The following is a 25,381-nucleotide window of genomic DNA, read 5'->3' as shown; positions in this document are numbered from 1 at the left end:
ACTAAAATACAGACCTTTTATTGCTCAGAAAGTGTTTTTCTCAATTACCTCCCATCCCCGGCTTGCAATTTGTTACTTTTAATATGAACTTCAACCAATGAATGTATTTTCCTGTGTTTACTTAACCTCCCTGTTTCCATTTTCTCATATGCGTAATGAGAATGAAAATAGTGCCTACCTCATAGGATTATTATAAGAATTAGATGGAATGTTCTACGTGAAACCCTAAAACAGCACCAGGCAGACAGACAGCACTCAGTGGATTTGAGCACTAGCTATGGTTTGTGCTTTAAATTATTAAGGAAATGTCTACTAAAATTGATGCAGCATAAATGAGGGTCATAGCATGGGCCCTGTCCTACCCCCTGTGAATAACGGAGACCAAAGGTCTGTAGTTACCGTCCTCACTTCAGGAGAAGGCCAGTGCCCCTTTCCTGGTTCCCAAAAGGGTAGACTGGGAGGCCTCTCCATTATCTTTTTCCCTTCCTTTATTCCCCCAATTGTCTTTTTTTCCCTAAAATCTGAAAATTACTAATACTTCCTAAATGTTCATTTACCTAGTATTTCTGTATTATGTCAAATAGAGAAGTTGTTATTCTTACGAAACACTGCATGTTACAGATAAGGAAACTGTGGCCTAGAGAAGTTAAAAAAAATTCTCTTTGAATGTTTTTCTCTTGGGCTAAGTAAGATATGTGGTGTTACTTATATTGCAGTACTGACCCATGAAGTTCCTTCTTGTCCTCCAGTACATCCCAAACATTGAGAGATGTTCCAATTGCAGAGAATGGTCTTGTGTGCTATCTTCCCCCTAGAGAACATTGTAGGATTTGTACGTGCCCCCACCACACCCCTTAGGCATCTTGTCACTGTAGCCACCCGCCAGCCCGAATACTTGAAAAGGTGAAGCTTGAAAAGGTGAAGCGTTGGGTCCTTGGATGGGAGAACTGCTGCGCTGCCCATCAGAAAGCCCTTTCCAAAGAGACATTCTCACGACAAAAGAGGTGCATTGTTTATCTTTTTGCAAGACAGCCCACCTGATGGCTTCACAGTATTTTGAACTAATTCAAAGTAGAGGTAAAGGTAGAAGAGTAACTGTGCTTCACTGCAGTGGAGGATTGCTCTTAATCACTCAGTTACCTTCTTCCATTCGGAAGCAGTTCACAGTAGTTAGAAAAATGTAGTCTTAAGAAATTCAGTAAGACTTGTTAACACATTGTGCCTCGAAGCCTTTCCTGTTCCATCGCACCCACATAGTTGTTGGTAATGCATGGAGATAATTTCTGACATTTGCTTCTCCTGAGCACTTTGGCTGCTGTGTATAGAATTCCAGAGAACACATGAGGATGGAACTTGAGCTACAAGTCTCTCAGTGATAGTTTGTGATCAAATGCTACACTAGACTGTGTGCAAGTCTGTTTAAATCCTAAGTCAAAGTTTTAAAATAATAACTCACTGAGTCATGATTTCGAAATCGCATATGCAGTATTCCTTAAATCACATGTTGGTAGCTAATCAGCAGAATCCAAAGACACAAATTAGATGGTACAATATTTACAGAGAAAATGTATGTGTAGCTTGAAAAGTAACCATCCTCAGGGTTGTAGTCTCCCCCACCCCCCACACAAAAGGTAGCAATTGCAATCTGAACTCTCAACATTGTAGCCAAGAAGACTGGCTATAACAATAGAAAGAGCTTTAAGACAAAACTTCTTCCTTAAAGGACTCTGACACGTCAAGAAATATATTTGAGAAAGACTCAGAAGAAATACTAGGTAAGATGAGTTATTACTGCTCTTCAAATAACATTCTAGCGGCTAAATGATTAAATGCTTATTTTGGCCAGGTAGGAGAATTTGTGAAGGCAGAAATCTGGTTTATCTTGTTTACTGCTGGATCCTTAGCACCCTAGTACAGTGTTTGGACAGAGTATGTACTCAGCAAATACTTGGTGAAGGAATGAATGAATGTGATGGGGGAGAATTTGCAAAAATAAGAGTCAGAGTGCGCCTGTGAGCGTTCTACCCATTTATAAGAGTATAGGTACTGATTTTTTATCTGATTCTTTTAATTCAGCAGACCTACAAAACAATGTGCGTCACAAATACCCTCTTGTTTTTAATGCTGGGAAAAGAGAATCATTTCTGTTGGATGTTGACTGCTACATGTTTTGATTCTAGTAGCAATATGGCAGGGTTAAGGTCAACTTTGTGGGATAATCTGGTGCCTGTTTTTGATAGATATCATGAAAATAGATACTTATTTTCAAGATGCTCAAACAGATGATTAGGAGAAAGCTCCAGAAAACCTTGACACACCAAAAAGGAAAGGCTTTTCTACTCCCACCCCCAGTATTGTACTATCCTGTGCCTTTTTCTGTAACCCCAAAACCTCCTCCTTGCTTTACCCTTTCCTTGGGTCTCATCTTTGTCTAGGGCATATAGCATGTGACTGTCATTCTAGCAAGGAGATAGTTCTTGAGAAATCCACCCCCACACAATGCTCACAAGCTCCTCTCATGGGAATGGCATGATTCTATCAGCAGCAGGCTGAGCTGGCCCAGGGAAACAAGAGCTTGGCACAGAATCGTTAGTGCCCTCCTGCTGAAAGGACCCTCGAGAGAGTTCTTCACGCCCATCCTCCCTCAACTGGCTGGACAGTAGAAGGATGTGTAGGAAAACAAATTTCTGGCTGAATGAATAGGGGATTAAATGAATGAGAGATGAGTTCACTCCTCCAGAAGTCTCTGCTATCCCACTTGAATAGAAACTAACTTTGAAGCCACTCTGTTCTCGGTGGCACGATTGTGTATATAGTCAGCTTTGGAATATGGTTACCATCTGCTGCCAGTGCACAGGACTAAGGAAGTATTGGGGTGGGTAGGAGGAGGCCAGGAGGGAAGAAAAGAGACACTTAAAACGAGCTAATGATCCCCTTTGTGTTAGAGTCTAGGTTTCAGAACATCAGTCCTGTACTTCAAGAACAAAACACCAGTGTGTCTTACACCACACCAGGCGCCGGCACATCAGATAAGACCTGCGCTGTGTGGTGTTCAGCTGCAGAGCCTCAAGAAGTTGTAAAAGTGAAATTAAATGAGAAAACTGAGGAACTGAAAGGAGAAAAGGCTTAGGGTAAAACACAGTCAAGAGAGCTCTGCAGATCTGTGCCTTCAGGGTTACAATAGTTCAAAAATGAATCTACTAATTAAAGAGTTGGAAAATGTGACCAATCCCAGGAATGTACACATCTTTGACTGAAATGAATACATTGTGATCCCTTAGTAGACTCTCAGGGTGAAAGTGACCTGGCTGTTGTGCATTGTTGTGGATTTAAACAGTTGATTAATAGTAATAGACAGCTATACTAGAGACTTGAAAAACAGTAAAGGCTGTTAAGTAAAGCCAGTAAAACTATAGAACATCTCCAACAGGCAATGAATAGCTCACAGGTTTTCCTAGTTTCCCAGATATTATCTGTATAATTTGTTGGGCATGGCAAGGAATCACACTGAACAGTTGCATACTGAAAATGGTGTGCCAGAGTATAATTATCAAGCTAACAGTGTACATCAGTGAAAAAATTTTTACAGTAAACTTTGCTTTTGAAGGGTTAGGTAGCTGGCTAAGTGCATTTGAAGGTAAATACTGTTATATAGTCAGTAGTAGTTTTGTATATCAAGTTTGAGAAATTTGCAAGGTGGGGAGATGGAAATCTTTTTTGCTTTGCAAGGAAAGAATCTCATCAGAGATAGATGTATGTATCTGGATTTATGACATCAGTCTGCAGCATTGATAGTCATAAACATGCAAAAATCACTCAGGGAGCATAAAGTGATTGTCCAGCAATGTGTCATCCTCAGTACCTTGGAATGGTTGAATCTGTAAATATCTGTTGACTATGTGACCTCTACCCTTCACTTCTAGGTGGGATAACTAGTCCACAAAGGAAAAACTTATTCCTTTGTCCCTAAATATGAAGTGATTGGTAATCATTATATGACCCAGCTCATTGTGCCATTTTTCTTATTACTTCAGATTTGCTAGGCAAAAGGCATATTTTATCTTTCTCATAATTATTTTTTATTGCTTTTGAAAAAAAAAGTTGAGATGAAAACAGAATCTAACAAATATCCCATGGAGATATTTGGTGTTCTCTTTTCTTTCAAGAGCAAATTAAGACTTTCTCTGTTCCTTTCTCCTTGGCTCCCTAGACCGACAGTCAAATATTCATGCCAGTTTTAAATGAATAAGGGCTCATTCTACTAACTGGATCACAGTCCCCTGCATTGAGGAAACAGCCTTGCAAATTCGTGTCTGGGACCTACAGAAGTTACTTTTGGTTATAAATGTTAACAGTTTGACCTGACCGACTTTTAAATGGTACTAATATCCGACCTGGTTGTGAGTTCAGCAGTAAATTTCTACCCGGTATATAAAAGGCCAAAGAAAAAACTGGTGTCTTATTTTCCCTGGTGACCTACACTAAATGTTCAATATTTACTTTGTAAATGAGGACACCCAGTGGCCACCAAGTGAAAATATTCTAAACAATCCCAGACACTGTTTATGCAAATAAAAATACCCGTTATCAAAGCTGATTGACAGATATCCCTATAACATCTGTTACCAAGTGGTTTAGCTTCCCCAAGTTAGTCTGGAGTGGTGGGAGTTTGGCCTGATTGTTTCTTATGTCACATCACAGATCAGTCGTCTCTTCTCACTTTGGATTACAAAGTATGACTCAGTTTTGAATTCCACTGAATCCTCAGCTGACAGGAGGACCCAATGAGCTATCTCTTGGGGAAAATGAAATCAGGAAGATGGGAACAGTATGGCATGTGTCAGAAATCATAAATGACTGAGCACAGTTTGTGGAAAACTCACTAAATGCATTAAAAAAACCAATTGCCTTCAATCTTAAATTTATACTGAAAATAGAACCGTGGCTATCTGCTGATGAGAGGAGAATAATAAAGGGCAGAGGAAGAGCATTGCACAGAACTTCAGGAACTGGGAAGACCTCCTGTAACTAAATATACACATGCTCATGACAACAGGTACACCCTGCAATCTACACTTACTGTCAGAATGATTGTGAATTGCAGTGGAGAGTTACAAAAACAAACACACACACAAAACCACAGATAGGACCTACTCTATGTAAAGTAGTGTGAAAGATCAAATAATTTTGCAATTTGTTTTTATAACAAGGTAATGTACAAGCCTTCTAGAAGCTTGAAGTCTTCTTATTGAGATGAGACAGGCACAATGAAGTACAAAACAGTAGAGAGACAATAACTGGTAACATAATTTTAAAAGATAAAGTATGTGATATGTGTTGGATATTTTCTAAAGGAAATTAAACCCAAGGTCCCTCTCGCTAAATTATCAAGAAATTCAGACAAGTGTCTGGGTTCTCTTCCCCTCCCTATCCTTGGACAAGACTTGTGGAGTATAGGGTGGATCAGAGGCTTAATCCACGGTGGTCTCCATCTTGAAGCTCCCTGTTCACCCCACCAGGTCAACATTGAGCCTATTAATTATGATTGCCAGGCACTAGCATTAGGTGAGTTTAGAGATGCTTTTCACCGGGGTTCTTGCTTGGGAGCAGGGACTGAGCCCCAAGATCGTGACTGTTCAATTTAAGGTACAGCCTCCAGAAGTCCCAAGCAATTACCCCAAGTAGAGATAGGTGTGTGCAGGCAGAGACCTCAAACCTTGGCACCTCGCCCACTTGAGGGGATGTGTTTTCCTTCTTGGTCAGACCACCTCAATCTTAATTCCAAAGTACCACCCTCCCCTCCTCATCCCAGAAAGGGTGCAACTTAATTCGCTAAGAAGAGCTAGAGTTCTAAAACAAAACCCTTTGTCTTAAGCTTTGTCTTCAGGGCTTAACTTTTGATTTGAGCTCAGAACAACTCCTGGGGCAAGGGAGTCCTGGGGCAAAGGCTGGGCCTTTCTTAGCTGCCATATTACAATGAAAATTTTCTAATTCAGTGGGGAAAAAAATCAGACGTTAATGTTACCTGTTATTACCTCGCAAACCAGTGGAACCTAAGATTTGGTAAGTAGAGAAAGCACAATAATTTCAGAACTCAGAATAAATTCAGCAAGGGAGAGAAAGTGAATAAGGAATGCAGGACATGCAAAGGATGGCAACATGTCCAAGTTCTTGGATTGGCACAGATATTTTCTTTGGAAAACCTGAGAAAATAATATAAAATCAATATGAGGTCATTAGACTGTCAGCTATAGCTATAGAAGACTTACAGATTAATTACTTTTTTCCTATTTTTAAAAAAAGATTTATTTTTTATACATACATACATACATACAAGCACTGGGTACAGTCAGAAGTGCGGGAGGGTGAGCGAATTCACCAGAGCCACAACAGGGAACAGAACAGGCAGACCAACGAAATACACTGCTGAGGGAGCAGCCGGCTGGGCAGGAGAGGTCTGCGCACCATGTAGGACCCTTGCTGGCGCTGCAGAGGCTGCGGGCAACTTCGCAGCCCAGCGTTCAACCACTGCGCCACCAGGGGAGGCCCTACTTTTTTCCTATTATATAGAAATAATATATTGAACATATAGAAGAACATGCATGTAAAGAATATAATAAAAATAAACAAAATATCTTACTCCCTATTAGAATAATTACAAAGTATGCCTAGTACTTTGCTTATTTACCAGTGCCTCCCAAGGTTTTGAGTTCTGACAACACTTATTTAGGATCTTCTTCATCTCAGCAGGTGCCAAAAAGGAACTTACATCTTATTCTTTCTTAAGGAAATCCTGTGCCTGGTTCTATAATGGATCACCCCAGGTGGGCTGTTGAGATGTAGTTTCAGCTACTTTCTTAAGCAGGCCCTCATCAAATCACCTCTGTGCTTCCTTCTTAACCAGTCATCCAGCAAATAAATTTACCTTTTTCCTTGGCTTTTTCTTACTGCTTTGCACCAGAAGGCCTTCATTCTTCAGTAAAACAATCTAATCATGGCTTAAGTGCACATCTTCCAACAGAGAAAAAGTGTAATCCCCTCCTACCAATAAACAGAACTACACTTGAAAACCAGTTGCACATTCGAGGCAACTTATTTTTTTTCTAGAAAAACACAAGCAAAGAGAACATTTGAGCATGAATCTAAAGATCTGCTTCAAAAGCAGTTACAGAACATTGAGCAACAGAAGAGGACTAAAGGAAGTTCTGTGAATTGGGAAGCTCTGTGATTATTTTAGTCAAAAGCCTTTTTTAAGTTACACTGTGGAGTTCTGTTTTCTCACTCATTGAAGTTCAGATGAAAGTTTTCCCAAAGTCAAAAATTAATTTCTTACTTAAGTAGACTTCATCACTCGTTAATGATATTTTCTAAAGGAATACCTGTTGCTGGGCTCCTTAAACCTACTAAAGGTAAAATTTATTTTTCCTTAAAAAAAAAGTATATGATGATGTAGTAATCAAAAGAACAGGTGATGTAGTAATCAAAAGAACAGGTTAGAACAGTAAGAAGATGCTGGTTTTTTATATAAACACTTTTTTAACTTTTTTCAAGCAAACTAAAGAACCAAACTTATTAACTGTACATTTAAATATTTAGATCTTTCAAGTCTATCCAAAGCCAAATTCAAACTGCATACTTTAACTGTGCATTTAAGTAGATCCTTTTGTTCGTTTTTTTTTTTTTTTTTGGTGTGTGTCCCACCCACAGATGCAGCATCTTTGTGTTTTTGTTCCCCAGATTTAGTGAACAAAGAAAAAGGTTACAATAGGGCAGCAGCTAAATTTGTAAGGAAAGAGCTTGAGGAAAAAAAAAAATCAAACTCCTAAAAGGTGTCTCAAAAGGTTTACAATGTAAGAGGATTTAAAGGCATCAACATCAGATTTCATTGACTTTTCTCCTTAGTCCCAGCAGGTTTTCCCTCCTCAAGAAGCAGCCTTTTCATTTCAGCTTTGGAATGAGGAGTATAGGTGTCTCTCAGAACGTTGTCTAGAATTATAGCTATCTGATACCTTTGTTCACAGAGTTAAAATTTAGCTTTCACAAACTGTCCTGTAAGAGAATAAGAAAGGTATTTGCACTTTCAACGTTTCATTCCATTGGAATCAGATGCCTAAAGTATAGAGATTCATGTAGCTTGATAATAACCAGAACTGAAGTTTGACTTAAGTTTAGAATTGGTTCCATAATGTAGCTGTTTAACTACATTTGTTTTGTTTTTTTAAAGATTCATTTATTTATGCATACTAGAGCTGGGCACAGGCCAGAGATGCAGGGGGTGAGAGGATTCACCAGAGACAGAGGGGGGAACAGAACAGGCAGACTAACTGAAATACACTGCTGAGGGGAGCAGCAGGCGAGACAAGAGAGGTCTGCTGCACCATGTGGGTTGCTTCTGGTGGGCTGGGGATCGAACTCATGCTGCAGAGGCTTCGGATTGCTTCATAGTGCAGTGCTTAACCCCTTGCGCCACCAAGGAGGCCCCTTTTTAACTACTTTGTTGATTAGTTGTTTGATTATATCCTTACCTCATAACTAAAGGAATTTAAGTTGACTGAAAAAACCAGTCAATACATTAATAAACATGTAAGAAAATATTTATCTGCATCTAACTCAAAAAGAGAAATCAGAGTAGAAGTAAAATAAGGAATTGACAATAGATTTTCCAAAAGAAATTTACATAGAAAAATATGCCCAGGGGTCCAATAGAGTTGCTAAAATGTGACCTAAATTTTGATTCTCAACTCTAGTTATGATATTCAAGGCTCCAAAAAAGTAAAAAGCAGTTGCAGCTCTTCCAGAGCATTGAGGCCCGGGGCTAGTTGGTTGATTATTGTGCATCTCAAATATCAAAGGTCCTTGTGGATGAATTTCTTCTACTATTTTAGATTTCATATCATCTATGTCTTTAACTCTATTTGCATAGAGTATTCTCAGTAAATCTTTTCACAAATAAATTGGTGAAAATTTGAATGACCGCAAGAAGCAACTTCACCCATCAATCAGTTATATTTGTGAATTTGGACATAAGAGCAGACATGTCTTACTTAGTCCCTTAAAAGTAACAGTGAACTTAAACTGAAATCAAGCAAACTAAAGATCTGGGCTAACTGAGGAAAACTAGGAGAGCCTGTAGAGTCAAATGGGTAGACTTCCATGAGATTGCGTCTTCCTTTGGGCCTGAAAATTCCACTATTGGTAATAATCTGTTCCCATTCTTCAGACAGAGTTTACAGCTTTTATCTTTTGGTAGAATGAAGAGAGGGAAGGAAGGTCAGGATAAGTCCAGGTCTGGGGAGGAGCATGAAGATTGTGGAGCAAGCATTCTCCTAGTTCACAATTTTGTCCCTTTGTTCTCTGTATTTTAAGTTTAGTACAACATAATAAAATAACAGAAAGAAAGAAAGGAAGGAAACAAAAGGAAAACAGGAAGGAGGGAGGTAGGGAAGGGAGAAGAGAGGGAAAGAGGGAAAGTAAGGGAGAGAAAAACAGGTGAACTGAGATGTGCTAGATTAAAAGTGCATATTGAGTTTGTATGTACTTTTTATTCAACTTATACCACAACATCTAACTTTTAGTCAAAAAAGTTTAGAGGGTATTTCCTAGTCTGTTAATGCCAAAAGGGAACTCCTACAGAAACCTGACTCAAACCAAATGTTGTTAAGTATTAGCTGACTTCAACAACTTTAAGACTATATGGCTATATTCCTCCAAAGTTCGTGGCTTTATTATCTATGTTTCTCTTTTTCTCTCATCCTTTTCAATCCAGCTTTTATTTTTAAATCTTTCTATTCAGAAATGTTAGTTCTGTCACTTTGACTAAGATAGTTGATTTTAGCAACATCAGCTCAATCAGAGTAAATGGGAAATACCAGGTCAGCAGGCCTGATGCATCAGATGTAGTAATGAAGGTTGCATGAGCTTCAGTTACTTTGATTAGTTCAAGCAGTTAAACGCAGCTTAAAGAGACATATCTGAATCTATAATGGGTCTATAATTTCTGGAAACACAGACCTTTTTCAGATTGTAATGAAAGTCACTGACCTCATCCTTGTACTTAAGGACATTTAAATACTTAAAATGTGCTCCAGAAATGTGACAATGTGTGAATGAAAATTGAAGTAATATGAACAACTTATCTAACCGTGGTGCTGTGATCCTAAATAGAATGATGTTGTAAATACTTAAAACAAGACGGTAAATTTTTTAAAAAGATTTATTTATTCATGCATACAAGAGCTGGGGTACAGGCCAGAGGTGTGGGGGGGGGGTGAGAGGATTCACCAGAGACAGAGTGGGGAACAGAACCGGCAGATTGACTGAAGTACACTGCTGAGGGGACCAGCAGGGTGAGCTAGGAGAGGTCTGCTGCGCCATGTGGGTTGCTCCCTGGCTGGCTGGGAATCGAACGTGTGCTATAGTGGCTGCGGTATAGCTTCATAGGTTGCATCTTAACCCTTGCGCCACCAGGGAGGCCCCCAAGAAGGTAATTTTATTATCTGTCTACTTATAATAATATGCCGTGGCTACAAAAGTACAAACTTTCAGCTGGTGTATTCCTGAAAATATGTTTGAACGTCAAATTTATGAAAGGTGAACAATTGATCTATGTTTTGAGAAAAGGGCTTTCTTACCTACGGTGAAAACATGAAATCTCAATGGTACCCAGGCTTAGATTATCTGGAAGATGAAAGAGAAAGCCCAAAGTCTCCCCCCTTTCACCTAAAAATGGCTAAGTGAAGAATGTAGCTCTCCTTCCCATAGGCTAATGACTCTCGCAAGGTTTGCCTGCAGGGGCAGTGACAGCTGGGGTGCCCCAGGTATATGGAGCCAGGGCAGGAGAAAGAGGTCTCGCTGTGCCTACCACCTTCCACCTGCACAAGTGATTTCCCCAGTGTCCCCCACCCTAACCCTGCCACCCTCCAAAGGTTGTGAAGATGCCAGTGAGGCAGAAAAAGAGGTAAGGATATACAGGGCCATCTGCTCTAGATGGTAGAAACAGAACAAGCAACCTCCCTCCTGCAGCACAGGGGCTCAACAAATCCCCCTCAGCATACAAGTAAAGCAGATACTGCTGAGCTCTTGTGCATGACAGGACCACGGATAGAAATTAGAAGACTGGGTGACAGCATGCCCGTCTGCTTTCTGCGGAGAGGAATGGCTCTTTCCTAGAGTAGCCAACTTGGTATGTAGCCCCAACTTGTGATGGTGTAATCACTAAGCAACTGATACATGAAAAGCGGCCTCTGCCTACTCAAGGTGTCCAGGTATGATGTGGAGTGTAATACAAAGACTGTTTGTGGAAACCTGGCCATCCTAGCCGTACTTCTTGCGCTGACCCACTTACTTCATCTGAGCCTCACGGCCCAGATTGAAAGCTCAAGGGCTTTTTGGCCCTGCCATTTGACTCAGACCTGTTGACTTGACTGAAATTCATAGTGGTTTTAATTTAAGAACTGGAGTTTTCTCCCAAGTCACAGGGACTTCAGATTCTCCTCTCCCTCTATAGTGCCTCACTCTTACAGAGTCTCATTTTATATATCCGGACTGAGGAAGGACTGGATTTCACACCTAATTAAAAGAGATTGTATTGCCTGCTGTTTCCTTTCTTGTTCATTTTCCCTTGTGCACAGGCAGCTTTTTATTCTCATGCTAAGTCCTATCCTGGGACGCCCACAGCTTAAGGAACAGGCAGGCTGCAGGCACCCTACGAAACCGAAAGCTTGGCCCTCTATCACCTATTTCACCACCAGCAGATTTTCCCTTTGGTGCTTACTCCCTCCCTCCTGCTCCGGCCCCCTCCATATTGTGCTTGCTCAGAACACAACCACTGTGAGTGTGTGATCACTACCAGTGCCACTGTGTGTGGTGAATGCCATCACAGGCTGACTCCATCATTTTAGTCTAGTGGAAAAGGGGTGGGTTATCATTGTAAAACACATAGCAAGTCATCTTTACCGCTTTTTTCATTTTGTCATCAGTCCTATGTTCACACCACTGTGGGAGATTTTTGGGTGGGGGTGGTGTCCCCCAATACACATAATCTTTGCAAAGTTTTGTGGTTTTGTAGTTGAAAGGGTTTTTTTTTTTTTTTTTGAATAGCCCAAATGCCTATTCAGTGCCAATCTAGGAAAGAATAGAGTTAGCGTTTTCACACCATTCCTTCCTATACAGTCCCTGAATAACCATCTAATCAAGATTTGTTTTCAATGGAGGACAAATCTTCTACAGTAGAGTATTTCAGATTTATTCCTTGGAATCTATACATTAATGCCGACTGGGTGAAAAGGACATGTTTCACAAAAGCCTGGACATTGCTTTGCTGTGGCAGAAACTTTTTCCCACTGTATTAGTGTTAAAAATAAAAGAAAGCCTGGGAAAGGGATCGCTCTAGCATTGTGTGCTGGAGGAATGAGGCGCGCTTGAATGGAAAGGCAGGGTCCCCCATCACATCTGTACCCCTATCAGCAAAATCCACTCAGCCTTCCCTGGTTGCTCCTACAGTGTGGGCCAGTGTACTCAGGGAGATGTTTGACAATTGTGTCTATAAAATACCAACTAGGTTTGTCAAGTCAGGTTTAAGTTTGTCTCTGTGCTTTTTAATGAAGTTGGCAACAATTTACAGCAATAATATTAATTCAGACTATTTAACAGAAAATTTTTTGTGATTATCTATATAAGGTTACCTGTTTATTTAGGTAGACTTGACAAATTGGGTCAAACAAGCATTCTGAATTTTTCTTAGGAGATTGTGTGTGTGATTTTATGACAGCTTTTGTTGTTGGCCATTTCCAACTCTTAAACAACTTCCATTATTACCTTCAATGTCTCTTTTCCCTAAGGCCGAGAATTGGGATGTCCTTTAGATCTTTTGGCAATCCAAGATTCATTCCTCAGTGATTCAGTGCTCTGCAGTGAAAAAACCACCAAAAGGCATGGTTCTAATCCACCCTGTCACTAGCTGTGTAAAATTTTGGACAAGTCATGTGGCCATTGAGAGCCTCAACTTCCTCTTACATCAAATAGTAATAAGAACTGTCCTGAAAACACATAGAGTTGTTGAAGTAGCGAATGAAATGTTACACATGAAAAAGTTTGTGTACTATAAAATGATACGTGAATATTATTATTATGATAATTATGACAGAGTTTCTAAAAATTATAAGACGCCAACTCTTCATCACATATGACATCTCTAGTGATGTCGTCATGACTGGTGCTATGAGCTAATGTGTTTAAAGAGTGTTTTCAGGGTCTCCCCTTGTAGCGCAGTGGTTGAGCGCTGGGTTGTGAGGCTGCCCCCAGCCTCTGCAGTGCCAGTTCGATCCCCAGCCACCAGTGAGGGTCCCACTAAATAAATAAATAAATAAATAAATAAATAGTGTTTTCACTTGTGTAGGAAAATTTATTTTAATAAATTCATCTTACTCAGAAATAGTGATCTTATTGAGACACAATCAGTTTTAGTGTTTACTATTTTATTTAAATGAAAGAAACATTGGTGATAGTAAAATTGTACCTAGAAAGCTATATTTTAGTGCCAGGAACAAGCTGTTTTTTTTTTTTTTTAAGATTTATTTATTCATGCATACAAGAGCTGGGGTGTAGGCCAGAGTTGCGGGGGGAGGGGTGAGAAGATTCACCAGAGACAGAGTGGGGAGCAGAACAGGCAGATCTATCGAAATACACTGCTGAGGGAAGCAGCAAGCCAGTCAGGAGAGGTCTCCTGCGCCATGTGGGTTAGTTGCCTGGCTGCGGATCAAACTTGTGCTGCAGTGGCTGCTGATAGCTTCATAGTGCTGAGACTTAACCCCTAGTGCCACCAGGGAGGCCCCTTGTTTTGTTTCTTGTACCCATTTATAAAATTAAAACAATGTTCTTAAAGGTCAGTGAATGAGACTATGTTGGTCTCAGTCAAGAAACATAAATGCCTAGAAACATAAATGCCTTTCAAATACATGGCTAGGTTTAGAAATAGCTGAGGACATACCGGACAAACCTTTTCACACACATTTATAATACAACAGTCCGGACACCTAAGGGCCAGACTTCATTCAGAAGCAAAGCTATCAACACAGTGAAGCGGATAAGAGAAAAAAATCTATAGCCAGACTGCCTAGAAATCCAGCTCCGCCACTAATTGCCTATGTAGAGTTGAGCAAATTTCTTAATTTCTCTGATCTCAGTTTCGTCATGTGAAAAATAGGGATAGTAAGACGACCTATACCGTAGGATTATTGTTTAGGAAAAAATGAAATTACACACATAAAGTATTTAGAACTATGTTTCACGCCTCGTAAGCACTTAAAAAAATGTTTGCCCTTTTTTATTCTTGTCATCATCGTGTACACATACATGGGGGACTCAGCAAGAATTTGGACTTTAGTCTATGGACTGATTTCCTGAACATTCCTTCCTGGATTATTGGGGCCTGCCTCTGAGGCCTTATTTTGTATTAGCACAGTTACAGCACGGTTAATTCTTCAATCTGATAAAGATGATCTGTTTTCCATAAATGAAAAAAAGAAGAAACCATAGCTGAATGCAATATTTTGGGCAAATAATAGGCCTGATGGAAGCCAGAAAAAGGAACTCTCTTATATAAAAATTATTGCATAGTGTATCACCTGAAATGAACATAGAGCCAATAGACATTTATTAAGTGAATATATGTGAGACTAACCAAATGTGAAGATGAGAACAAAGAAAATGAATGAATATATAACAGGTTCTATTCACACCCACTGAGATGGATTGACTGTGTTTGTGTGAAGGCGAGGGGGAGAGACTGAACAACATAAGGTTAAAGAGCTAGTTGAGCTCACCCTTCCCAGCAGGTCCTGTCTCCTCAGGCAGAGGAGAAAGTATCTGAGGAGGTGGGCATTCCTTGTGTCTGTAGGACATTACTTGTGTCTGTAGGACATTACTTGTGGTGTTACTTCTAATAGGGATCTGGGTCACAAATCCACAGTCAGCATTTGTGTCATCTGATTTTGAAAACCCACTTCACTCTTGAGCTGATTGTTTATTTGTGAAGGCAAGAATAGGGGAAGCTGGACCTCCCTGTTGGCTCAAGGGGTTAAACACAACACTATGTAGCTATCTGCGGCATCGGTAGCACAAGTTCGATCCCGGCCATCCAGGGAACTACCCACATGGTGCAGCAGACCTCTCCTGTCTCTCCCGCTGCTCCCCTCAGCAGTGTATTTCAGTCAGTCTGCCTGTTCTGTTCCCCACTCTGTCTCTGGTGAACTCTCCTCCCGCCCCCCCCCATACATCTGGCCTGTATGCATAAATAAATAAATCTTGTATGCATAAATAAATAAATCTTTTAAAAAATGGGGAACCTTTCTTCATCTGACTTATTTCAACAGGATGGTCCTCTAGGTCCATCCCTGTTGTTACAAAAGATAAAATCTTATCTTTTTATAATAGCTGAATATTGCATTGTGTATATATGCCACATCTTATTTATTTATTCATTCATTGATGGGCACTAGGGTTATTTTCAAATCTTGGCTGTTTAAAATAATGCTGCAATGAACAAAGGAGAACATATATCTTTTTAAATCAGTATTTTCATATTCGGATAAATACCCAGAAGGAGAAGAGCTGGATCATATGGTATTTTTATTCATGATTTTTTGAGGAACCTTTAAATTGTTTTTCATAATGGCTGTACCAGTTTACATTTTTACTAACAGTGTGCAAGCATTCCCCTTTCTCCACACCCTTGCCAACACTTGTCGTTTATTGTCTTTTTTATAATTGCTGTTGATTTCACTCTTCTATGGAAGATAACAAAAACCGTTAGCTGATGTTACAGGGAAATGGCCGATTGGATGAGTAAATTGTATAAAGGGGTCAATTGCGTGGTAATAGAAGAAACTGGACTTTCCATGGTGATCATAATGTAGTATATGCAGATGCCAAATTATAATGCTGTACACCTGAAACCTATTACTGTTAGAAGGCAGTGTTACTTCAATGAAGTAAATCAGGGGAATCCTATCAAAGACTCATTTAGAGAAAGGAAGTTTAGAGCCATTTGAGACAAGAGGTTAAAAAAAAAAGGAAATCCCTGAGGCTTAATGTTATAGCACCTATTTTCTTTTGCATTTTGTGATCCAAATGTTACCAACATTATTCCTTGTCTGCACGCTCCTATGGTGTAAGGTAGCAGTAGGTCAGTTTATCCACATTCTGTGTGAATCTATTGCTTTCCTACTTGGACCTATTTGATAATTCCTCTCTAGCAAGTGTATATACTATCCTATTGCCAGGGTGGTCATACCACCCACTCCTGATTATTCCTGCTGCCCTGGACTAACTGTTAATAGTGCTCCCTTCCACTGTCAAAAATGCCAACTTTGAGTGATAAATATGATCGTATAGGTTACTCCAATCTCTCAGGTCAGTGCTTCCACGTCTGACCTTTTTAACATTCCTTCTTCCTTAAGCCTCAGAAAATTCAGATTAATACCATATTACATACCGCCACCCTAGAAAGTACTCAAACAGGTTGTCAGAGATGACAAGAAGAATGGAGAGTGTAGGGTAAAGAAAATATCAGGCTTTTCTGCCCTTCCGCCATCAGGATAGATGATGGATCCTTGTCCTGAATGCATGCCTGATGGTGGGCACCTGGAATAGGGTGTGGGCATAGGTAGATGGGATTCAGCTGAGCTAAGACTGTGCTTTTAAGGGCGGCGTCACGGGGGGACGCTAGCAGCCCCAGCCAGCAGCAGCAGAACCTGAAGGAGAAGCCGAAGCAGAAGCAGAGAACGCTAGAGAGCCCAGATAGAGTGAGGACTTGCTGGGGGCTGGGAGGCCTGCCAGCCTCCCAGCCCCCCAGCCAGCACCCCTGCCTGCCATATGCCTGGTGAACCCCAAATAAAAAACCTGCAAAACTACTGAGGACTCTGACTCCTCCTTTACCCGGTCTGCATGGGATCAGAAAACCTGCACTGTATCCAGTCCTGCCCTTACAATTGGCGTATGTCGGCAAGATCCATGCAGACGGGTATTGGAGCCCTCCGAAGACCTGGAGGGACTAAGGAGAACAGACTTTGCCTGTGACGACGCTGGAGGCACCATGGCGGTATAGAAGATGGATACGTCCACGAGCTACAGGATGAGACCTGGCGTGAAGGAGACGCCCGAAAGGACCAGCCAACGACACCGGAAAGGACCAGCCAACAACACCGGAAAGGACCAGCCAATGACCCCTGAGGCAGCAGGCCATTGCTGAAGCAGGGAGAGGCCAATGGACTGATAGACTGATGAACTGATGATTTTGGACTGACAATCCCGCCAGAAGGCGGAGGACCTTAGCAGGTTATGTTTATTTTTTGAGAATCTGGGGGTGGCCAGTGGGCCTAGATGGCCAAAAGCAGCCTGTGTATGCCCAGTGGCCAGGTGGAGGAGAAAAGCCAACTAAGGTGGCAAAAGCTGGTACTGATGCTAAGTTGAGAAGCCCTAAAGCGGCTGTTAAGCAGCCTGGGTATGCTGAAGCCCTGTGAGTCTCGTAAAATCACCTATGGGTGATGCCCTGCTCATTCTTGAGTGAGGGTGAGGAGCTGAGGAACCTGTCCTTGGGGGACGGGTGGGGAATGTGGCTTGGGGTGGAGCCCAAGCTGAATGCAGAGTTTGGATCCCCTACCCATGTGATTGTGCAGTGGGTTGGCTTGAGTGCAGGGATCTGTGAGTCGCATGGGTGGCCATGAAGGCCGAGTGTTGGAGCGACTGCAGACAGAAACCCTGAGGGTTGGTGATTACCCCCAACAGAATAAAATTGCCAATCCCAGAGCTAGTGCATCCTGGGGGTGGATGCTGTGTGTGCCTTGTAGCCGAGACTACAGCCAGAGAAGGCCAGGAAGCCTGACGGCTCCTGGTGTGTTATAGCAGATGCCGTGTGTGATTTCCCCTCCCTCGTATGAGCAGTGCCTTCGGCAGCAGATTTGGTGGCTCATCTGCTGGTACCAATAATTGTCTTTTGCACTTGGTTGGTGCCCTGCCTGGACTTATTTGTGTTCTGTTGTATTTTGTTATGTTGTATTTTGTTATTTGATGTATTTGCTTTTGTGGGCCATGGCTGCATTGTTTGTTTGCTTAGAAAATTGTGTATATATGTATAGACTGTATGGCAGAAAACCCTGAGGGGGTGGACTGTAGGGTAAAGAAAATATCAGGCTTTTCTGCCCTTCCGCCATCAGGATAGATGATGGATCCTTGTCCTGAATGCATGCCTGATGGTGGGCACCTGGAATAGGGTGTGGGCATAGGTAGATGGGATTCAGCTGAGCTAAGACTGTGCTTTTAAGGGCGGCGTCACGGGGGGACGCTAGCAGCCCCAGCCAGCAGCAGCAGAACCTGAAGGAGAAGCCGAAGCAGAAGCAGAGAACGCTAGAGAGCCCAGATAGAGTGAGGACTTGCTGGGGGCTGGGAGGCCTGCCAGCCTCCCAGCCCCCCAGCCAGCACCCCTGCCTGCCATATGCCTGGTGAACCCCAAATAAAAAACCTGCAAAACTACTGAGGACTCTGACTCCTCCTTTACCCGGTCTGCATGGGATCAGAAAACCTGCACTGTATCCAGTCCTGCCCTTACAGAGAGATACAGAAAGCAGTGGATAAGTGCTCCTTTGGCGAACAGGTTGCGTTTTCTATAGCTGCCCCTCAACTGGAAAACAGGGCAACTGCTGTTTAGTGGACATCTTAGTCTGGGTTGGAGAGTTTTTTGCCTTCATGGTGTGAATTTGGGGAATATGCCACATAAAATAATAGGAGGAAAGGGTACTTTTAAACTATGAATATTGTTGTTAATCTATGCATAGAGTAAGGAATGTTGATAAATTGGGGGAAATGTAAACTTTCCCGAAGGATCCAGGCTTAGGTTTGTCTAAAGTGTAGGTAGAGTTCCAAGAGAACAGGAGTCCCATGGCCTCTCAGTTCTTAATTGCTGAAGTTGTAAGAATAGCAGGCAAATGACCCATCTATTTACCAGGTGGCTCTACTTCAACTGACAACCCTGCTAGAAACTCTAGGGGATTAATATCGATTCAATACCCGAAATAGCCAGGGCACTGTTGGAGCAAAATTCAAGTATTCTTCCCATTGGCATTTATGCCCACAGCATGACCCCTGTGCAATAGCCTGTTCATCTCCCCACAGTTACACAACCCCCTCCTGCCTTGTGTCTGCAGGGGGCTGCTTCTAAGAACTGTGAGCATTATCCACCTAAGTCCTAGGTGTTAGGAATGCAGTCAGTTCGCTATGACCCCATGCACTGTTTTGTGTCTGTCTTGCCACGCAGGTGACATCAGTTGCAAGGGGATGACCGAGCGCATTCACAGCATCAACCTTCACAACTTCAGCAATTCCGTGCTCGAGACCCTCAACGAGCAGCGCAACCGTGGCCACTTCTGTGACGTGACGGTTCGCATCCACGGGAGCATGCTGCGCGCGCACCGCTGCGTGCTGGCAGCCGGCAGCCCCTTCTTCCAGGACAAGCTGCTGCTGGGCTACAGTGACATCGAGATCCCATCCGTGGTGTCAGTGCAGTCGGTGCAAAAGCTCATTGACTTCATGTACAGCGGCGTGCTGCGCGTCTCCCAGTCGGAAGCCCTGCAGATCCTTACGGCCGCCAGCATCCTGCAGATCAAAACAGTCATTGATGAGTGCACGCGCATCGTATCACAGAATGTGGGCGATGTTTTTCCGGGGATCCAGGACTCGGGCCAGGACACGCCACGGGGCACTCCCGAGTCAGGCACATCGGGTCAGAGCAGTGACACCGAGTCGGGCTACCTACAGAGCCACCCCCAGCACAGCGTGGACAGGATCTACTCAGCACTCTATGCGTGCTCCATGCAGAATGGTAGCGGGGAGCGCTCCTTCTACAGCGGTGCGGTGGTCAGCCACCATGAGACTGCCCTTGGCCTGCCCCGGGACCACCACATGGAAGACCCCAGTTGGATCACACGCATCCATGAGCGCTCACAGCAGATGGAGCGCTACCTGTCCACCACCCCTGAGACCACACACTGCCGCAAGCAGCCCCGCCCTGTGCGCATCCAGACCCTGGTGGGCAACATCCACATCAAGCAGGAGATGGAGGACGATTATGACTACTATGGGCAGCAAAGGGTGCAGATCCTGGAGCGCAATGAATCCGAGGAGTGCACGGAAGACACTGACCAAGCTGAGGGTACTGAGAGTGAGCCCAAGGGCGAAAGCTTTGACTCGGGAGTCAGCTCCTCCATAGGCACCGAGCCCGACTCGGTGGAGCAGCAATTTGGGCCCGGAGCAGCACGGGATGGCCAAGCAGCAGAACCTACCCAACCTGAACAGGCTGCGGAAGCCCCTGCTGAGGGCGGTCAACAGCCACACCAACTAGAGACAGGTGCCTCCTCCCCGGAAAGAAGCAATGAGGTAGAGATGGACAGCACTGTCATCACTGTCAGCAACAGCTCCGACAAGAGTGTCCTGCAGCAGCCTTCGATCAACACGTCCATTGGGCAGCCATTGCCAAGTACCCAGCTCTACTTACGCCAGACAGAAACCCTCACCAGCAACCTGAGGATGCCTCTGACCTTGACCAGCAACACACAGGTCATTGGCACAGCCGGCAACACCTACCTGCCGGCCCTCTTCACTACCCAGCCCGCGGGCAGCGGCCCCAAGCCTTTCCTCTTCAGCCTGCCACAGCCCCTGGCAGGCCAGCAGACCCAGTTTGTGACAGTGTCCCAGCCAGGCCTGTCGACCTTTACTGCACAGCTGCCAGCACCACAGCCCCTGGCCCCATCTGCTGGCCACAGCACAGCCAGTGGGCAGGGTGAAAAAAAGCCTTATGAGTGCACTCTCTGCAACAAGACTTTCACCGCCAAACAGAACTACGTCAAGCACATGTTCGTACACACAGGTGAGTGCAGGTGTCCCTGGAGGCCTGGCAGCTGGGCAAGGGTGAGGGAGGTGTGGGAAGGGAGGGACAGGACAGGACAGAGGTAGAGGGAAGGTTTGTTGACCTTTCAGATGTTAAGGAGACCCCACTGTCAGCCATCTTCTAGAAGCCCAGCTATGCCCTCTAAGGGCAGGACCCTGCCACCAAAAGACAAAGTCACAAAAACCCTTTATGGAGCAAGAAGGGCCAAATGGAAAAGTCTAATAATAAAGAATTTTCAGGCACAGTATCCCTTAAATCCATTGAACTATGTAATACTTTCTTTGATCTAGGTTGTTTAAAACTGGAGAACTTCTTGGAGACCATATATTCCAGTCACCTCATTACAGCCCAAAGTCATATAGGCAAAGCTGGGAAGAGAGTTTTAATCTGCAGTAAATTCAGCTTGAAAAGGTTAAAACAAGGCTGATGCAAGCTTAAGCCATATCTGTGGTCCCTGAAATGAAGAGAAGTGCTAGACTCACTTTACTTTCTATTGCTTATCTGTTTTCCACATCTAGAGACCACAGTCTACACTGGGTACTACCTTTTTGAAAAGTGACAGGCTAGCTGGGACATGATTATGAGGAATATGATTAGGATGGTGAAGGGACACAAGACTATGATATGTGAGTGAGTTGAAGGTCTTAGGGATGTTCAGCCTGCAGAAGAGAAGACTCTTGGTGTTTTGTGAGTCGTGTCATGTATGCTTCAAGGGCAGCATAGTGTAGTAGTTACACTGGCACTCTGGGTCCAGGCTGCCTGGGCTTAAATGTAGACTTAACCACTACTGAACTGTCATCTTGGGAAAATTACTTGATTTTTCTATACTTCAGTTTTCCTTGTCTGTAAAATGGGAATAATAGTGATAAAACTTTCTTATAGTGCTGTTTTGAGGTTTGAATGACATAATATATGTGAAGTTCTTTTAAAAATTCCTGGTACTAGTAAGCATTCTATAGATGGTCGCTGCTGCTAGCATTATTAACATTATTTAAATGGTTAAGAGGGAAGAGATACTATGTTTGTTCTATTTGACTATAAATGGTAGAACTGGAAACTATGGATTCTTTCAACCAAGTAAAAGGAAAAATTTGTTAGCTGTCAGAGCTGCTATAAGAAGGGATAGCTTACCTCCACAGGAAATGAATTCGCGTAATTAGAGGTGTTCAAGGAGAGAATCTATGATCATTTTCTGGGGATCTCATAGAAGGCACTCAATCATCAGGTGAGCAGTTGGGCAAGATGGTGTTTCCTCCCAGATTCTCTGATTCTAGCGCTAAGATCTCCAGACCTCCCAGCCATTGCCCCATAATAAAGCAGACATAGAATTAGAAGCTCTATTGATAGGCTTCCATTTAAGTCACTGTAAGTATAATTTTAGAGATTTCCTTGTACCAAATAATGCCTACCTATCCCAGCGATGGCCACTGAGTTTGCAATGCCTATCATCAGAGTCACTCCTGTGATAAATCTCTGGTATCAGACTACACTATTAAATGATAAATAAATTTCCAGGGGAAAGGTGCATACTTGAGTTACAATACATGAAAATAAAATAGTTCCTCAAAGCAACGTTGTTTCTCAAGCTAACAGGAATCTAAGGAATAGGACATAAAGCACATGAATTTAAATTGGGGGGTAGAAGGGAAGCAGAGCACCAGACACTCAGACAAGGTACCAAGCCTGGAAGTACCCAACTGAAATCATTGCTTAGGATAAACTCTGCCTTCTTTGCAGTTCAGCACAAGTCAGGGCACTGTATAAATCTGTGTGCACGCTGTTATGTGAATCAGTTGTTCTTAAAGATGATAGTTTTCATACTCTAAAATAAGCATATGACTCACTATTGAATTTAGGAAGAATATCAGGTAGTGGTAGGTTATCGTTTACTTAGGGTAAATGTGAATGCACTAGTAATCAGATCAATCAAGGTAAATTTTCCTGTGGTACAGGTATTATCATTATTTGACAAATAGTAACATTTTTATTTATGTGACAATTGGCTTACAGAACGCTCTCATATAGTTTATTTTCTTTCTTCAACTGAGTAGCTGTTCTATAAACCTTCATATTAAGAATTAGGGCTAAAAAGAGACCAATTTACACAAGTATCTACTTAGCCAAAGTTGACTTCGCTGGTCTTAAAATCCATAAATATTTCTACTGTCCCCTTTCATGCATTTCCTCCACAAGACCTAGCAGATACAGAATTTGCATTTATTTTAGATCATGTGTTGAAATAAGAATTTACATTTGCACCATAAAATTTTGAGTGCATTACCAAAATTTGTCTTTTTTACCCAATGAATTCACCAAAGGATTCTGTGGTTAACCCAAATAACTAGATTTACCCATGAGAAAACCAGTAATGGGTTTGCACATGTAGACATCATAGATACGAAAGCTCAAGTAAAGTCATTTATAAGCCTGAATTAACTCAAAGTGTAGCCTTCAGATCTCCAGTAAATTATGCAGGTTCTCAGTGAGTTATGTTTTTTGTATGGATGTTTATAACACTGCCACATCTGGGAATAATCGATAATGTGTGTGTGTGTATATATATACATATCACTGAAGCACCTATTTAAAAGAAGCAAAACTCATCCCTTTCACCACAGAATTATTTAGCAATGGCAGTTTAGAAGAGAGCCATTTATCAAAACTTTTGTCTAACTAAGGGAGTTCATAACCAAACAAAGTTTAAAGAACAATTGGTCTAGAGTTCCAAAAAGCAAGAGAGACTGAACATATGGAAGTAATGCAAGACCTGGGTTCACTGTGGCCCACATTTCAAAACAAAGTTCTATCCAATATCTTGGGGAAAGGAAAGTATTAAAAAAAAAAAGAAGGGAACTTCCCAACTATACAGCAGCCAAGGGGAAATCATAAAAATCCAAAGCAAAAAGGCCAAATGTTGGTTTAAAGAGATTCTAGAAAGAACTGAACATACTTAGAAGAGTAGAGACAGCTTCATTAATCTTACCTATAATCTAATTGAAAAGAAATTCTAGCAAGAAAAGTTGACAGAGATAAAAGGAAAGAAATTTGGGTTTTCTGTATCACCACTGGCTTAGCAAGCACTTCAATAACTCCAAGGTTTAATGTAAATAATACTTGCTTTCATCAACTGCAGAGAATCAATTCTGAGATCTGGATTCCAAAAAAAAAAAATCCTATGTAGCTTTGTACTAATGATCCACAAATTTATTGAAAGCAAGTGTTTGAGACAAATAAGAGATATATCATGTCCACATTGGGGGCTAAGCTCTACCTTCAAGAACTAAGGAGCCCTGGTTATAAAGCATATTCCATAATGATTATAACTCTAAAACTTAGGTGAGTACATACATGAAAGATGAATGTACTGAATTATATTATTTGGATTTAGTTTTGGTTCCTCTAATTGGATGTGTGGCCTTAAGCAAGTCACTTAATTTTATAACCCTCAATTTCTTTGAGTTTAAAATGGAAATAATTTTCTTGCCTTTTGAGTAGCTATAAAGGTATAAGAGCTTTTCATAAAAGACAAAGTACTACTTAATACTTTTTTAAAAAATTGTCATTACGTCACTTTAGCCCCCTCCACCCAACAAGACATTGAGTCTCCTTGCTCTGTCTCCCACCTCTGAATAATAAGCTGCAAATGTGGTTCCTTCATCTATGAAATTCAAATACTGCAGCAATATAATACTCTTTGGGTTTCCCTTGAACTTCCTTCATAAAATGAACATTTTTTATTCCTTAATGATTTTTTAAAAAGCAAAAGAAAATCTCACACCTAAACACTTTATCTACTACCAAATAAACCACAGTAGAACTTCATTTCGTCTAGAGTTTCTCATGTTCCTTTACTAAAGCTTCATAAAAGTTATGAGAAAGGAAACCAAAAGCTAAGGATGTATTTGGAAACAAGAAAATTAGAGAAAAATGTAAATAATACCATCCTGCCATGAAACAAAGTATGACTCTTCTGTGCCCACTCTCCTCAAGAGAAAAAACAAAAGGAAATGGGATGAAGGAGAAAGACAGGGGACAAAGAAGGATAAGCTTTGGTGTCAATGTGAATGTGAAAGGCAAGCAATAGAGAAAATTCAAAAATAATCTAAGAGCAGTGGTGGTCAAAGTGTGATTCCCAGTACCAGCAACATGCAAACTTTCAGACCTATCTCAGACCTGAATCAAAAGCTGGTGATTCAACAGGTCCTGACTTACACTAATTTGGGAATCACTTCCCTAGAGGGACTGAGTGATTCAGAGGAGGACAGCACCAGATTGCTTCTCTACATAAAATTGCTCTCTAATATTTCCCCAGTAAGAATCTTCGTATCTGAGAAAAGTAAACCAGAGTTAAGGATAATGGGTTGACTTCACAGTAAGTAAGTTTTATTTGGAGGCAATATAAGACACGGGAAGTTCACCCCTCACCCTTGAGAGTAAACTAAG

General features: G+C 41.9%; 1 protein-coding gene across 2 annotated transcripts; it reads left to right on the top strand.

Annotated features, from left to right (window-relative positions):
* Positions 1–19,264: 19,264 nt before the first annotated feature.
* On the top strand, positions 19,265–24,686 carry LOC119253963 (zinc finger and BTB domain-containing protein 20-like). Of its 2 annotated transcripts, none has more exons than XM_037521183.2 (2): positions 19,265–20,917; positions 21,229–24,686. In XM_037521183.2, the coding sequence occupies exons 1-2, from the start codon at positions 19,270–19,272 to the stop codon at positions 21,363–21,365; spliced, it is 1,785 nt and encodes a 594-aa protein (XP_037377080.1). In that variant the 5' UTR covers positions 19,265–19,269; the 3' UTR covers positions 21,366–24,686. The 2 variants fall into 2 exon arrangements, with proteins under 2 accessions (XP_037377080.1, XP_037377081.1); XM_037521184.2 differs by having other exon boundaries at positions 19,266–20,917; positions 21,028–21,271.
* The last annotated feature ends 695 nt before the right edge of the window (positions 24,687–25,381 follow it).

Source organism: Talpa occidentalis, unplaced genomic scaffold (genome assembly GCF_014898055.3).
Source record: "Talpa occidentalis isolate TD23 unplaced genomic scaffold, MPIMG_talOcc4v2.1 talOcc4.250, whole genome shotgun sequence".
In the NCBI taxonomy this organism is placed as follows: domain Eukaryota; kingdom Metazoa; phylum Chordata; class Mammalia; order Eulipotyphla; family Talpidae; genus Talpa; species Talpa occidentalis.
This window is presented reverse-complemented; position numbering and strand designations above follow the sequence as displayed.